This window comes from Carassius gibelio, chromosome B22 (genome assembly GCF_023724105.1).
Source record: "Carassius gibelio isolate Cgi1373 ecotype wild population from Czech Republic chromosome B22, carGib1.2-hapl.c, whole genome shotgun sequence".
Classification (NCBI taxonomy): domain Eukaryota; kingdom Metazoa; phylum Chordata; class Actinopteri; order Cypriniformes; family Cyprinidae; genus Carassius; species Carassius gibelio.
The window spans coordinates 15646864-15663039 of NC_068417.1; the positions used below are offsets into that span (position 1 = coordinate 15646864).

Genomic DNA, 16176 nt, shown 5'->3' on the forward strand with positions numbered 1-16176 from the left:
TGGCATTGCTATGGCCTGCTTGTGGCTCAAATCTGGCAAACAGAAGTGGTCCACCCAAGTGCCATCAGTCCACGCTGCATGTGGGCCAGATCATCTTTCCACGGGTGCCAGATGTGGGCCGATTCTGGGCCGAAACAATGTTGCTATGTGGGAGTGCTTTACAGGACAAGCATATAAAAATAAAAGCAGCAAAGCACACATAAGCACATAGAAAACAACTAAGCTAAGATTAATTATAAAATCAAGAAGCAAATGTAAAATAATAAGAACAGTCTAAGAAAAGTAATCAATATGCTAACGAGAATAGATAAGATTTGACCAGAGACTTAAAAACAGAGAGGTTGGGAGCCGTTCTGATCTCTAGAGGCATGGTGTTCCACAGACAAGGCCCTGCCACCGCAAAAGCATGCTCCCCTCTACGCTTAAGTCTGACACGAGGGACTACCAGCAGCACCTGGTCGTGGGATCTGAGACTTCTGGACGGAATGTATGGATGAATAAGTTCAGAGAGATAAACCGGTGCTAGGCTGTGTAACGAAACAACGACTATTAAGCCAGTATTCACACTAATACATTAAGCTGCAGGTAAATCTTACAAACCTTACATCAACCATGCTCTTGCCATCTGATAAGTTTAATTAATGTACAGCAGTGATGCGCGGGTCAATGTATTAATAACCCGCACCCGACCGACATTTTCAACTAACCTGCCCGCAACTCGGACCGCAAAAAAAGGAAAAGAAAATATTGTTACCCGACCCGTTTCCTGACCCACATTTTTAAAATGTAGTAAATGCTCATCATATCGTCATTGGGCCATAGATGTAGGAACTAGGCAAAAAAAATAAGTTCGTCAATAAGCTCATCATTTGTTCTAAAATAGTCTAGTCTGGCTATGTCTATTTTTATGTTTCTGTTCAGCAGACATGAGGTTCGGGTTTGCGCATTTCTCGATATATTACGCTCCTTTCGCTCATTCCGTGGGGTCTCGCTCAACCCAGAATGGCCTGCTGGTTCCAAAATATGCAAGGAGACATTTAATTGTTTAGTAATAAACTGGTGTTTTCTGTGTCGCTGCAAAGATTAAGTTGAGGATGCTGACTTGCCATGAACGCCAGAGAGAAATGCACATTATGGATTACATAATCAGAGAGTAGCCTACTTATTTTGGTTTTAATATTTTCGTTTAAAAGTAGACATTTCAAGCTTTCTGTAATAGATAGCCTATATTTCTCAAATCTGTGAGGCACACGCTGAGTTTCGGCACCCTCCAGGTCACATGCAAGTGATCCTGCCGGCGCCTCATTACATTGTCTGTTATATATTTGCTTCTAATTTATAAAATACGGGCAATTGATTGATAAAACATTGATCAAAATTAAGATACAATTTATAGAAAACGAAAATCTTTATCTTAACAATCTGATTTTCTACAAAAAAAAAAAAAAAAAAAAAAAAAAAAATTGTTATTATTATCATTATTATTATTATTATTATTAATGTTGAAAAGAGCTGAGAATATTTTTTCAGGTTTATTAGGGGGGATAAATTGAAAGAACATGGTCACAGTAAATATAATGAAGGGAGACGTGAAAAACTAGACATCGCGTTGTTTTCATATGGATTACTTTATCACAGAATATCTGTTTAGGCAGCACTTGTTTAGTTTAAAAGCAGACATGTCAAGCTTTCTATAGATATCTCTCTCATGTCTCTTCGTTGAGTATTCATGTAGTTACAGTGCATTTTATTGACGTGTTTGTACATCAGTGTTAATTTTGACACAAAATTTTAATTTAGTTTTAGTCTTAGTCTTTTGACTATAATTCTTTTTAGTTTTAGTCAAGTTTTAGTCATCTGATTTGTTTTAATTTTAGTCTTATTTTAGTTGACTAAAATTGCTTGGTATTTTAGTCGACTAAAATTGCTTGGTATTTTATTCGACTTAAATAAGACTAAAATCAATAACAGATTTACTAGACAATTTTTTACAGCTGGCATAGGAAACAAACTTAACCAAAATATATAAAACACAAATTCAACTTTATTTCAATACAACTTTGTCTTTATTTCGATTCAAAAGCTTTTATGCAGCAACAAACACTGTCATGATAATGTGAACAATAACTAGCTGCCAATTGACCATCAATAAAAGAAAAATAAAGTTAGGTCCAGGACCTTAAAGCTTACAGCTGAGCTGAACAATAAGTGCATACATTTAAAGTAAATATTTAATAAGTTGGGTGGATAAAAAAGTAACAAGATTTTATAAGGTATTCATTTGTCTAGCAATATTGTATGTTTTAAATACTACAATATTGCTAGATTAGTATGTATAATGATAGGATGTGAACATTCACGTTTCACATGACTAATATAGAAATATTTGTGATATTGTCAACAAGTAGAACATTATAAAATATACTAAACATTAGTATTAATCAAATGTATGTATCATAATATTACGTATTAGTATTGTGCTCTCATCTAACTTGAAGAAGGGGCTATTTTACACTCTTTTTTAGTTCGTAATATTTAATGCTACAACATCTACGCACTGCAGTCTTCCAATTTTGCTTAGCTCAATAAACAAAAGAACATCGTTGTGAAATTACATTTGAGAAAATGTCCGGGTGGCTCGTCTGTAAATGTCTTTTCAAATTGGTTGTGTTCTTCTCGAATGAGCGCTCCGCGTGCTTTACGCTTTGTTTTGTTTTGTTCGTCGTCAAACGTGAAGTGAGCTGTGGACATTTTGTCCCTCTTTTAGACATCACCTCTTCGAATGCCGTCTTCCCGGGAGCTCATTTAAAAACTGAAAACCTTCGCTTCACGTCTCAATAAGTCAGGCTCGGATTGATTCTCTTCTCTCATGCAGTCTGGCCTGTTATGTTTTGCCGGTTCTTTTGCTCATTCCTCTCATCTCTCCCGTCTGCTGATTTGATTTTCGTCACAGTCTATTTTCGTCTCGTCCTTTATTCGTTGACGATAATGTCAATCAATTTAGTCATAGTTTTAGTCTCCATCAGTGCCTTCTTTTTTAGTTTTCGTTTCGTTTTCGTCCGCAAAAATATATTCGTGACGAAAATAATGACGAAAATATTTAGTCAACGAAATTAACACTGTTGTACATTATGATCAGCGCAGACAGCACACCTTGTTTGTTATCTTTATTTTATAAGTGCACAAAGTTCTGTTGTTATTATGTCTGTATTCAAAAAAGTAGACCCTTTACAGATTCGATTGATGTATTACTCTTATCTGTACGATCAAAACTGAAAGTGTAATTTAAGTTCTTTTCGTGGTTATCAGGAGAAAATGACCCATAACGCGTATATGCGTTAATCGACTCCAGAGAATTTTCTATAAAAAAAAACTTAATGAAGTCGTTCAAATCATGTTTTACCAAAAACAGGTTTTCACCTTTTCTCGTGCCGCTTTCATCTCTACGTGCAGACTGAGCTTGTGCGTCATCTCCGCGCCAGTTATTCAGCCAATAAAGTGTAGGCCTATGTATTTTAAAATTGTGTCTAGTACTATATTAATTACAAAGGTTTAATTGGCATCTATATTTCAAAAGACCCGACCGACCGCGACCCGAATATTATTAAAAATATTTTTGGATGACTCGTAACCGCGGGCAACCGCGGGTGACCGCAGGCACCCGCTCATTTTGGATCAACCCGCGCATCACTGATGTACAGGCTAAATTCACTTATAATACTTCATCATTAAAACTCAACAAGGATTTATGAAATCATGGCCACGAATTAACGTTGTAGTAATTAATAAAACTAGCTCACAAATTCTTAATTTGGTGGGATTTAATTATTAATTCATAGTTAGCAGTTCTCACTATGTAAACTTGATCCAGTACAGTAGGTGGCGCTGTCACAAAAAAAAAACTAGGGTCCTAAAGCTGCGGTCCAAGAGTTGCGGTCCTGAAACTGCAGCCTCCGATTGTGCAGATTTCAGAGTGGATTTGCAAAACATTTGATTCAGATCGAAACTCCGAAGTGCATTTCGTGAATCATTGGATGGGGGTTCAGAGTGAGTTCGCAAAACACTTGATTCAGATCGGGACTACGAAGCTCGTTTCGCGAATCATTTAATCGGGGCTTCGGAGTTCGCAATACATTTGATTCAGATCGGGACTCCAAATCGCGTTTCGCAAATCATTTGATCGGGGCTTCGGAGCGAGTTCACAAAACATTTGATTCAGATCAGGACTACGAAGCGCGTTTCGCAAATCATTTGATCGGGGCTTCGGAGCGAGTTCACAAAACATTTGATTCAGATCAGGACTACGAAGCGCGTTTCGCGAATCATTTGATCGGGGCTTCGGAACGAGTTCACAAAACATTTGATTCAGATCGGGACTCGAAGCGCGTTTCACAAATCAATTGATCGGGGCTTCGGAACGAGTTCACAAAATATTTGATTCAGATCGGGACTCGAAGCGCGTTTCACAAATCAATTGATCGGGGCTTCGGAATGAGTTCGCAAAACATTTGATTCAGATCAGGACTCCGAAGCGCGTTTCGCAAATCACTTGATCGGGGCTTCGGAGCGAGTTCACAAAACATTTGATTCAGATCAGGACTACGAAGCGCGTTTCGCAAATCATTTGATCGGGGCTTCGGAGCGAGTTCACAAAACATTTGATTCAGATCGGGACTCGAAGCGCGTTTCACAAATCAATTGATCGGGGCTTCGGAACGAGTTCGCAAAACATTTGATTCAGATCAGGACTCCGAAGCGCGTTTCGCAAATCACTTGATCGGGGCTTCGGAGCGAGTTCACAAAACATTTGATTCAGATCAGGACTACGAAGCGCGTTTCGCAAATCATTTGATCGGGGCTTCGGAGCGAGTTCACAAAACATTTGATTCAGATCAGGACTACGAAGCGCGTTTCGCAAATCATTTGATCGGGGCTTCGGAGCGAGTTCACAAAACATTTGATTCAGATCAGGACTACGAAGCGCGTTTCGCGAATCATTTGATCGGGGCTTCGGAACGAGTTCACAAAACATTTGATTCAGATCGGGACTCGAAGCGCGTTTCACAAATCAATTGATCGGGGCTTCGGAACGAGTTCACAAAACATTTGATTCAGATCGGGACTCGAAGCGCGTTTCACAAATCAATTGATCGGGGCTTCGGAGCGAGTTCGCAAAACATTTGATTCTATCATATAGGCTACTAGATCAAGTTTTAATAAAGAGAAAAGAGATTTAGAGACATATTTTTGTTTATAGCATGTTAGTAATACCACAGTCCATAGCATCAGTAACTGTATAATTTAGTAAGGGAAAATTACTTAAAATTTCCATTTTTATTTTATTCATGTAGCAATGGTCCTCTTAACCTCTGTGCAGTGTTCAGGGTATTTCAGGACCCCAAATTAAATTCTATTTCATCTAAATGACATGACACTTTACCAAAACATAAATTGGGATGTCTGATTGTATATTAGTGTAATAAAATCACTCAGAATGTTCATATAGTGCTTTTGTTTAAAATTGTAATTTTAAATGTTTTCCAGTAAATGGAAATCTACCACTTAAGTTACGGCAAATTTTTCATTTGACCATGTATGAAAGCAAGAAATGTAGATATACTTTAAAGTTAACTACATATTTACATATTTATACAAGTAGTATACAATAGTTTAACATTTAATTTTTGGTATTTGTCAGACAGGTGACTTACAGTGCATTCAGGCTATACATATCAGCGTGTTCTCTGGGAATTGAACTCGCAACCTTTTGCACAGTTAATAAAATGCTCTAATAACTGAGCGACAGAAACCTTACAGCAAGAGTTGTAGTAAACATCTTTATTTTCATAAAATAAGTAAACTGAAAACAACCTATATACTAATTGCAAAAACTGATAATTCACACAACAGGTCTCTACAGGGAAAGATGGCATTGTTGCTACAATGGGTGGTTAAACATTTCAGGGAGTATGAATGATCTTCCAAAATTTGTCCAGTGGGAACATTGTTTGTGGATAAAAACAAAACAGGGAATTTTTTTCCCCTGCAGGAAAATGACAGCTGCAGATGCGAGAATGGACACTGGGTTTCCGGTCAGCTCGTCTGAGGATAAATTCAAAATAAGTTAATTCAATGTTAGTTTTATGGAAGTTACATCTTTACAGATTAAAATTACAAAGTGGGGTGGGGGAAATCACACAATAAAATATTTGTATTATATTAGAATGGAGTTTTTCAGCATTTTAATCTTAATTAATTAATCTTCTTCATTGATCTGTCAACGTTTATATAGCACATTAAATATAGTTTACATTTACTACTAAAATAACAAAGATTAATATCATTGTTACCTAATGCCTTAACTAATGTTGTTTAGAAATACAATCATATTATTATAAGTGGGTAAAAGCCAAGTTCACAAATATCAGGGTGCAGGACCCATCTATAATTATATCCAAACAAGTTACAATAAGCCAATAAATCAGGTATTATTTTGAATATTTTAAACAAACACGTTTCTCGACGTATTGTTAGCCTTTAATAAAACTGCAGCAGATCTAATTTATTAAACAGTGGCAAAGTAAATAGGAGTAAATATTTTCAGAGATAGAAAAAGGTGTTTGGTATTAAAAAAACGTTTATTTTTGCTAGCCTTTTTAACTCCATCTGACCGTCAAAGTAACAATAACGTATTAAGCAATATGCACCATTAAAGTTTCGTCGTGGCCACATTAAGGCAGTAAATATGGTGTTCACATGGAAATCATCGATGTGTGAGCTTACCTTACGGCATGAACCCAGAGTCTCCACTGGGTAACATCGGATGGAAAACGAGCATCTCTCATTCGACGACTTGTGTTTGCATCTTGAGACAAAACAAAAAACCATTGTTGTTAATGAGGTATTCTAGCAGGGCTAGTTCATCAAGGGTTTTAGCCAGTAAACAGGATGGTGTATCGATCAGGACACAGGAATGAAGACGAGATGTAATTTCTTTGATTAACTGTATTGAGATCCAGCAGTATTCATCAGAACATTTCAATTTCCAGCATTGTCATTATAGTCTGATAAGAAACAAATAAATCACCATTAGGTACTGATTACTATGCAACGTAAATAATACATCCACACAAATAATACAAATCAGGATCATCAAACATAAATATATCAATAAACATTGCTATGTCCCTTTAAACATAATCTACAATTACATAATGAAGATATTACTTCCTTCACATAATAGCTTCACCTCCTATATCACTGACCAGTTTACCTAAAACTATATTAAAAAGGGGTTTACAGAAGGAGAAATGGCGACATCCTCTGGCCAGAAAGGCTACTGCACAACAGCGTCCGCAAGTGGTCTCCTGAGCACGATATTAACTCTTCTTAATTCAATGTTATAAACGTTACTATGTAATTTAAACATCAGGAAGCTCACATCAGTTAAATTAGTATTCCTACAGTATTTTACAGCATAAACATTGTTCTATCGCTATACATCTCACTCATCATGCTGGGCATGTTAATGCATTGTAATTCTACAGTATAGAAACATAAACACAACGAAGTGACCACTTACTTTTCATCATGAACTCAACACATAAATATTGGAAGCTGGATCGTTCAGAACAGATTAAGGAAACTACACAACACAAGTACGTAGGCTGAACTATGCTGCTGAACTTGAACACTTTTCCGAACTCACTATAACCAACACACTATAGCTACACACTTCCTCCCCGTAATCACCGAAGAAGAGTCTAAAAGCGGCAGGCACCTAGAAACGTCAGAGCCTTTTATACAATTGTCGAACTACAGTCTATCCACAGAAATAAAACTGCAGTCAAGCCAGCCTCCAAGTAATCGGTTACCTTAATATCACAGACTTCTGTGTACAATAATATTTGTAAAAACTACAATTTGAAAAGACTAAATATATAACGTTATGTATATTAACTGAAAAGTAAACTTCTAAGAACGTGAGGCTGAAACGCGGGATAGTGAGAGATTTCATGTTTGTCTTGATGACACCTAAAGTCCCCGCCAAAGGATGTAGTCCCTTTTAGCAACTTGTTAGCAACCACCGTTTTTAAGACACAAAGTAAAAAAAAAAAAAAAAACACAAGCAGGTTATAACTGGTGTGTTTTATGTCATAGATCAAAACGTGAAAATATTTAGAGGCTTTGTCAACCACAGACCTTATTTCAGGTGATTTAGCAAAAACCCATTCAAAAAACCCATAGACTTTAGGGCGAGGGAACCCGTAGTGCTAAAATGCTAACTCACCTCCGCGTTTTGGCCTTCAAAGTGACATCATAACTTCAGCACTCTATAGAGATTGCTAATGTGTCGTCATCATGACGTATTCCCAGTGGTGAATGCAAAGCATTTTGGGAATCCGCGGCACAAACATTAGGCGCCAGACTTCTTTGCATGGAGGAAAGAACGCAGTGTTCAAGATGCCTTCTACATGCTGTGTTATAAACTTATATATATTGTTACTGTCAGAAACTACACCTGCACCTGAGATGGAAGGTCCTGTGAATCACCGGGTACAGTCCACACCACTCATGAGACTGAGCTGAAGACTTTGCTGGATAAAATTATGGTTGTGAAGGCGTCATGTTAGAATTATACACCATGCTCACATCTAATATGTAAATGTTTTTTTGTTTTCCAAAAGATTTTGTAATGTCTCTTCTCACATGTATTTTTTTAGCCATGTCTGTAAATAAAATACACAAAGATTGAATGAAATTCTGCCTCCTTTATCTGTATTAAGGAAGAAATGTGTGAAATCAGTGTTCTTTGGTTGCAAACCCAATTACATAACTTAAATGGTAGTAACAACCAACTTAATTTCAGTTTCTTTACATATTTAACATGTAAATACATTTAGATGAATACATTAACATGTAAATACATTTAGATTAATACATTAACATTTATAAAGAGTCCATAGATATGAGAAACTGAAAATGTATGAGGTAAGTTGTGGGTGATAAGTCACAGACACATGACTCTTCTCTGGCTGGTGCGCTGCAGAGTCCCACGCAGCCTAAATGGAACCACAGTTCTGATTATTGCAAGCAAACATGTCATCAAGCTCTTCAGGCTGTCTGCAAAAGCACCACAACACAGCCTTTTCACATGCCTTTCTTTTGGGCTGGAGGGCGTTACCTTGACCAGTCGCTCTGCTCGTAAGGATCGAGTCCTTTGATTCTCTTTATTTTCTCATCATATCTCATCTTTGCATTAGGATTTAGTTTTAGGCAGTATGGTCCGACAATGTTTTATTTAGCCCGCTGCATTTTGTAGGATTATATTCAGTTTTTCATGCAAATTTTTCATTATTTTTATGCCAGAACACTAGCCTGCTATGCCAGACCATGTTAACTGGCCAAACATACCCATAATTCTTTGCGTTCTGATGACGTTGCCGCCCAGTTGGTCACATGTGTTAGCGATCTCTATAGGCACGCGCCGGCCCTGCACAGCAAAATCCCCAGTGTTAATTTAACACTCTGAGTGTGGACCCATATAAACACTAAAGCAGTGTTAAAAGTAACACTGAAGCAGAGTTGAAGTTAATGAGATAATTAAGAAGTTAATTGAGTTATGATGGACCATTATTGAAGACACCTGATGTTAACAAGAAGAATCACCAACCGAGAAAATCACAATTTGTGTGTCACCATTATAGTGGTCAATGTTTGCTTTAGTTGGGATCTTGGCTTGTAACTTTTTACTTTTAAAGTTTGTTTGTCAAACCAAGAGCAAAAATCATTGCGTGTTGATGATTAAGTTTTAATGTAATCGTTGTTTGACATGAGTCACTGAACTCTTTTACAGTCTTTTTTCAAAGTAAAACTTCCATATTGATTGTCACAGCTTTGATTCCACAATGAAAAAATCTGTATTTTCTTTACATTTTGTAGGTATCTCTTGCCAGTGATTCTGATATTTTTTTTTATTAAAGAATTTTAATTTTAGGCACACACACAGATAACAATAATCAGTGTATGAATCTCAACAACGGTGACAAACAACATATTCAGATAAACAGCACACCTGCAAAGCGTTAGCACTCGTTAGCTTGTCATTAGCGTTTTCTTTTCTCCTCTCCTCTCCTCTCTCACGCTGCAGTTTTCCACAAGTTCATCAAACAACCGCAGTAAGAATATTTCATCAAGCACGGTGAGTAATGGCTTCTCCTACAATTGTTATTTGCACCTCTTGCCACATGTACAGTTTATCTATCTCTGTCGCTGATGAGGGATTCACATGTGATAAATGCAGGGAAACAGTTAGGCTGACAGAGAAGATTTCAGAATTAGAGACACGCATCCAAACTTTAATTGAGGACAGTAAGAATGTTAGGGCTCTAGATATGGCTTTGGATGCGTCTAGCTCAGGGATTCCTGTACATTGTCCGGTTCCAGCAGAGCCCCTGCAGCAGGGCAACTGGGTGACGGTGAGGCAGCGTAGTCGTGGGTCAAAACACCGCTCTTCTGTTCCGATCAAAACATTAAACAGGTTCTCCCCACTCAGTGATGCACCCACTGAGAAACCTGATGAAAGTGCTCTAGTTATTGGCGATTCTATTGTACGGAACGTGAATATAGAGACACCAGCCACCATAGTCAAATGTTTACCGGGAGCCAGAGCGCCTGACATCTTGGCAAATTTAAAAGTGCTGGCTAATGCTAAACGTAAATACAGTAAGATTGTTATTCATGCCGGCGCTAATGATGTTCGACTTCGCCAGTCGGAGATCACTAAAAATAACTTTAAAGAGGTGTGTGAACTTGCAAGCACGATGTCAGACACTGTAATATGCTCTGGTCCCCTGCCTGCTTACCGTGGTGATGAGATGCATAGCAGATTGTCATCACTCAATGGCTGGATGTCTAAGTGGTGCCCACAGAATAACATAGGTTATATAGACAATTGGACGAGCTTTTGGGGCAGACCTGACCTGTTTAAAAGAGATGGTCTTCATCCCTCCTGGGGTGGCGCCACTCTTCTGTCTAGAAATATGGCAAATAGTCTTAGTGTTTATACTTGACTAACTGGGGCCCAGGTCAGGAAGCAGACAGACTGGCTAAACCGACCGTCTGCTAGCTGCCTCCCGTCACAGAGGTCAGTTAATTTTCAGCACATAGAGACTCTTTCACCTAGTTATCACACTATAGAGACTGTGTCTGTTCCACGAACTAGAAAATACAAAAAACGTCCAAACCAAGTTAAGGTTAACAATTTAATTGAGGTTCAACAAATAAAAAACAAATGCAATATGGATAAACAAATGATAAAGATTGGCTTATTGAATATCAGATCCATTTCTACGAAAACACTTTTTGTAAATATTATGATAACTGATCATAATATAGATGTGCTCTGCTTGACAGAAACCTGGCTAAAACCTGATGATTACATTATTTTAAATGAGTCCACCCCCCAAGATTATTGTTATAAACACGAGCCGCGTCTAAAAGGCAAAGGGGGAGGTTTTGCTTCAATTTATAATAACGTTTTCAGGATTTCTCAGAGGGCAGGCTTCAAGTATAACTCGTTTGAAGTAATGGTGCTTCATATAACATTATCCAGAGAAACCAATGTTAATGATAAATCCCCTGTTATGTTTGTACTGGTTACTGTATACAGGCCACCAGGGCACCATACAGACTTTATTAAAGAGTTTGGTGATTTTACATCCGAGTTAGTTCTGGCTGCAGATAAAGTCTTAATAGTTGGTGATTTTAATATCCATGTCGATAATGAAAAAGATGTATTGGGATCAGCATTTATAGACATTCTGAACTCTATTGGTGTTAGACAACACGTTTCAGGACCTACTCATTGTCGAAATCATACTCTAGATTTAATACTGTCACATGGAATTGATGTTGATAGTGTTGAAATTATTCAGCCAAGTGATGATGTCTCAGATCATTATTTAGTTCTGTGTAAACTTCATATAGCCAAAATTGTAAATTCTACTTCTTGTTACAAGTATCGAAGAACCATCACTTCTACCACAAAAGACAGCTTTTTAAGTTATCTTCCTGATGTATCCGAATTACTTGGCATATCCAAAACCTCAGAACAACTTGATGATGTAACAGAAACTATGGACTCTCTCTTTTCTAGAACTTTAAATACAGTTGCTCCTTTACGCTTAAGAAAGGTTAAGGAAAACAGTTTGACACCATGGTATAATGAGCATACTCGCACCCTAAAGAGAGCAGCCCGAAAAATGGAGCGCAGCTGGAGGAAAACAAAACTAGAGGTATTTCGTATTGCTTGGCGGGAAAGTAGCATATCCTACCGAAAAGCATTAAAAACTGCTAGATCTGATTACTTTTCTTCTCTTTTAGAAGAAAACAAACATAACCCCAGGTATTTATTCAATACAGTGGCTAAATTAACGAAAAATAAAGCCTCAACAAGTGTTGACATTTCCCAACACCACAGCAGTAATGACTTTATGAACTACTTTACTTCTAAAATCGATACTATTAGAGATAAAATTGCAACCATTCAGCCGTCAGCTACAGTTTCGCATCAGACAGTGCACTATAGACCCCCTGAGGAACAGTTCCACTCATTCTCTACTATAGGAGAGGAAGAATTGTATAAACTTGTTAAAACATCTAAACTTACAACATGTATGTTAGACCCTATACCATCTAAGCTCTTAAAAGAGGTGCTTCCAGAAGTCATAGGTCCTCTTCTGACTATTATTAATTCCTCATTGTTATTAGGACATGTCCCCAAAACCTTCAAACTGGCTGTTATTAAGCCTCTCATAAAAAAGCCACAACTTGACCCCAGAGAACTAGTTAATTATAGACCAATCTCGAATCTCCCTTTTCTGTCCAAGATACTAGAAAAGGTGGTATCCTCACAATTATATTCCTTCTTAGAGAAAAATGGTATATGTGAGGATTTCCAGTCAGGATTTAGAACGTATCATAGTACTGAAACTGCTCTCCTTAGAGTTACAAATGATCTGCTCTTATCATCTGATCGTGGGTGTATCTCTCTATTAGTTTTATTGGATCTTAGTGCTGCGTTTGACACAATTGACCACAACATTCTTTTGCATAGACTTGAACACTTTGTTGGCATCAGTGGAAGTGCATTAGCATGGTTTAAATCGTACTTATATGACCGCCATCAGTTCGTAGCAGTGAATGAAGATGTATCATATCGATCACAAGTGCAGTATGGAGTACCTCAAGGCTCAGTTCTAGGGCCGCTACTCTTCACGCTTTATATGTTACCCTTGGGAGATATCATCAGGAAACATGGTGTTAGCTTTCACTGTTATGCTGATGATACGCAGCTCTATATTTCCTCGCAGCCCGGTGAAACACACCAATTTGAAAAACTAATGGAATGCATAGTCGATATAAAAAATTGGATGACGAGTAATTTCTTACTGCTAAATTCAGAAAAAACAGAGGTGTTAATCATAGGGCCTAAAAACTCTACTTGTAATAACCTAGAACACTGTCTAAGACTTGATGGTTGCTCTGTCAATTCTTCGTCATCAGTTAGGAACCTAGGTGTGCTACTTGATCGCAATCTTTCCTTAGAAAGCCACGTTTCTAGCATTTGTAAAACTGCATTTTTCCATCTCAAAAATATATCTAAATTACGGCCTATGCTCTCAATGTCAAATGCAGAAATGTTAATCCATGCATTTATGACTTCAAGGTTAGACTACTGTAATGCTTTATTGGGTGGTTGTTCTGCACGCTTGGTAAACAAACTACAGCTAGTCCAAAATGCAGCAGCAAGAGTTCTTACTAGAACCAGGAAGTATGACCATATTAGCCCGGTCCTGTCCACACTGCACTGGCTCCCTATCAAACATCGTATAGATTTTAAAATATTGCTTATTACTTATAAAGCCCTGAATGGTTTAGCACCTCAGTATTTGAATGAGCTCCTTTTACATTATACTCCTCTACGTCCGCTACGTTCTCAAAACTCAGGCAATTTGATAATACCTAGAATATCAAAATCAACTGCGGGCGGCAGATCCTTTTCCTATTTGGCGCCTAAACTCTGGAATAACCTACCTAACATTGTTCGGGAGGCAGACACACTCTTGCAGTTTAAATCTAGATTAAAGACCCATCTCTTTAACCTGGCATACACATAACATACTAATATGCTTTTAATATCCAAATCCGTTAAAGGATTTTTAGGCTGCATTAATTAGGTAAACTGGAACCGGAACACTTCACATAACACCGTACTTTCTACATCATTAGAAGAATGGCATCTACGCTAATATTTGTCTGTTTCTCTCTTGTTCCGAGGTCACCGTGGCCACCAGATCCAGTCTGTGTCCAGATCAGAGGGTCACTGCAGTCACCCGGATCCAGTACGTATCCAGACCAGATGGTGGATCAGCACCTAGAAAGGACCTCTACTGCCCTGAAAGACAGCGGAGACCAGGACAACTAGAGCCCCAGATACAGATCCACTGTAAAGACCTTGTCTCAGAGGAACACCAGGACAAGACCACAGGAAACAGATGATTCTTCTGCACAATCTGACTTTGCTGCAGCCTGGAATTGAACTACTGGTTTCGTCTGGTCAGAGGAGAACTGGCCCCCCAACTGAGCCTGGTTTCTCCCAAGGTTTTTTTCTCCATTCTGTCACCGATGGAGTTTCGGTTCCTTGCCGCTGTCGCCTCTGGCTTGCTTAGTTGGGGTCACTTCATCTACAGCGATATCGTTGACTTGATTGCAAATTAAAACAGACACTATTTCAACTGAACAGAGATGACATCAATGAATTCAATGATGAACTGCCTTTAACTATCATTTTGCATTATTGAGACACTGTTTTCCAAATGAATGTTGTTCAGTGCTTTGGCGCAATGTATTTTGTTTAAAGCACTATATAAATAAAGGTGATTGATTGATTGATAAACAGACCAACTCTGAACATCACAAAACTAGATACAAAAAAAATGAACATAAAAACAGCAAAAATAAAAAATAATTAGAATAAAAAGTTAAAAAGACAGTTCAGCTCATAATTTATTCATGCCACAATGCATGATGGGAGCCATGGATGAGTTTTTATTGGCTACAACATGCTTTTTTGATGGTCACCGTTGTTGTGATGCTCACGCTGATTCCTGATCTCTGTGTGTCTAAACAAAAGATTTCTTTCTTATGTAGAACTAACTATTAAAAACATGTCATACTATGTCAGAAATGCTGGGTTGCTTACTTTTCTTTTTCACTTAATTTATGTATGCAGTAAAGAAACCTAAACATAGGCATTCAGGTCACTCTATAACAAATAGCTCAAATCACAATCAATGGCACACATGATGGCCTCTGCTGTGGTCTGTCTGTATGATATAATTCAGTCACCACAGCCACATAAAATCTAAAGTTAATAACTGAAGGGTCAAGATCCCAACTAAAGCAAACATTGACCACTATAATGGTGACACACAAATTGTGATTTTCTCGGTTGGTGATTCTGCTTGTTAACATCAGGTGTCTTCAATAATGGTCCATCATAACTCAATTAACTTCTTAATTATCTCATTAACTTCAACTCTGCTTCAGTGTTACTTTTAACTAGGGCTGCACGATTAATCGCATGCGATTGTCATGCGCGTCTCATCAGTAAAGATGGTTCTGTGATTAGCGGTAAATGTCCATCAGCTGCTTTCAAATGGAGCCGCACCTAATATACAGAGCCGTAGATCGCTGACAAGCTACGCAATATCGCGTTCATAACCGCATGCGATTAATCTGCGATTATGAACGTGATATTGCACAGCTTGTCAGTGAATTACGGCTTCCCATCACACTAGATGTGGACTGACATTGCTCAGAAGTCAGATGTTGGTTGAAAGTGAAAACCCAACCTCCGTTTGGTGTCAAACTCTAGCGTAAATACTCCAAAAACATTACAATCTTCACTTATTATAAACAAGATTTATTTCTGTCATAAATGTAAAAAAGTTCTTATTGAGATTAACAGAGATGTTGATTGTTTATTGAAAATTATAGTTTATTTGATGTCACCATTATGCTGATCAGTACTTAGGAAGTATGAGTCTTTTCAGTGTTAGCGTTCATTTAGCTGCTGTAATTATATCTGTTACAGCAAAAACAGTGACAAAA

The 16176-nt window shown here is 37.8% G+C and overlaps 1 protein-coding gene across 1 annotated transcript; it reads left to right on the plus strand.

Moving 5' to 3' along the window:
• The first annotated feature begins 10118 nt into the window (after positions 1–10118).
• Positions 10119–12083, plus strand: LOC127987224 (uncharacterized). The gene has a single exon (XM_052589502.1). It carries the CDS (start codon positions 10209–10211, stop codon positions 11070–11072), a length of 864 nt encoding a protein of 287 aa, XP_052445462.1. The 5' UTR covers positions 10119–10208; the 3' UTR covers positions 11073–12083.
• Positions 12084–16176: the final 4093 nt, after the last annotated feature.

Excerpts from the sequence above, each read along its gene's own strand:
- LOC127987224 (XM_052589502.1), top strand. The coding sequence starts at position 10,209 with ATGGCTTCTCCTACAATTGTTATTTGCACCTCTTGCCACATGTACAGT.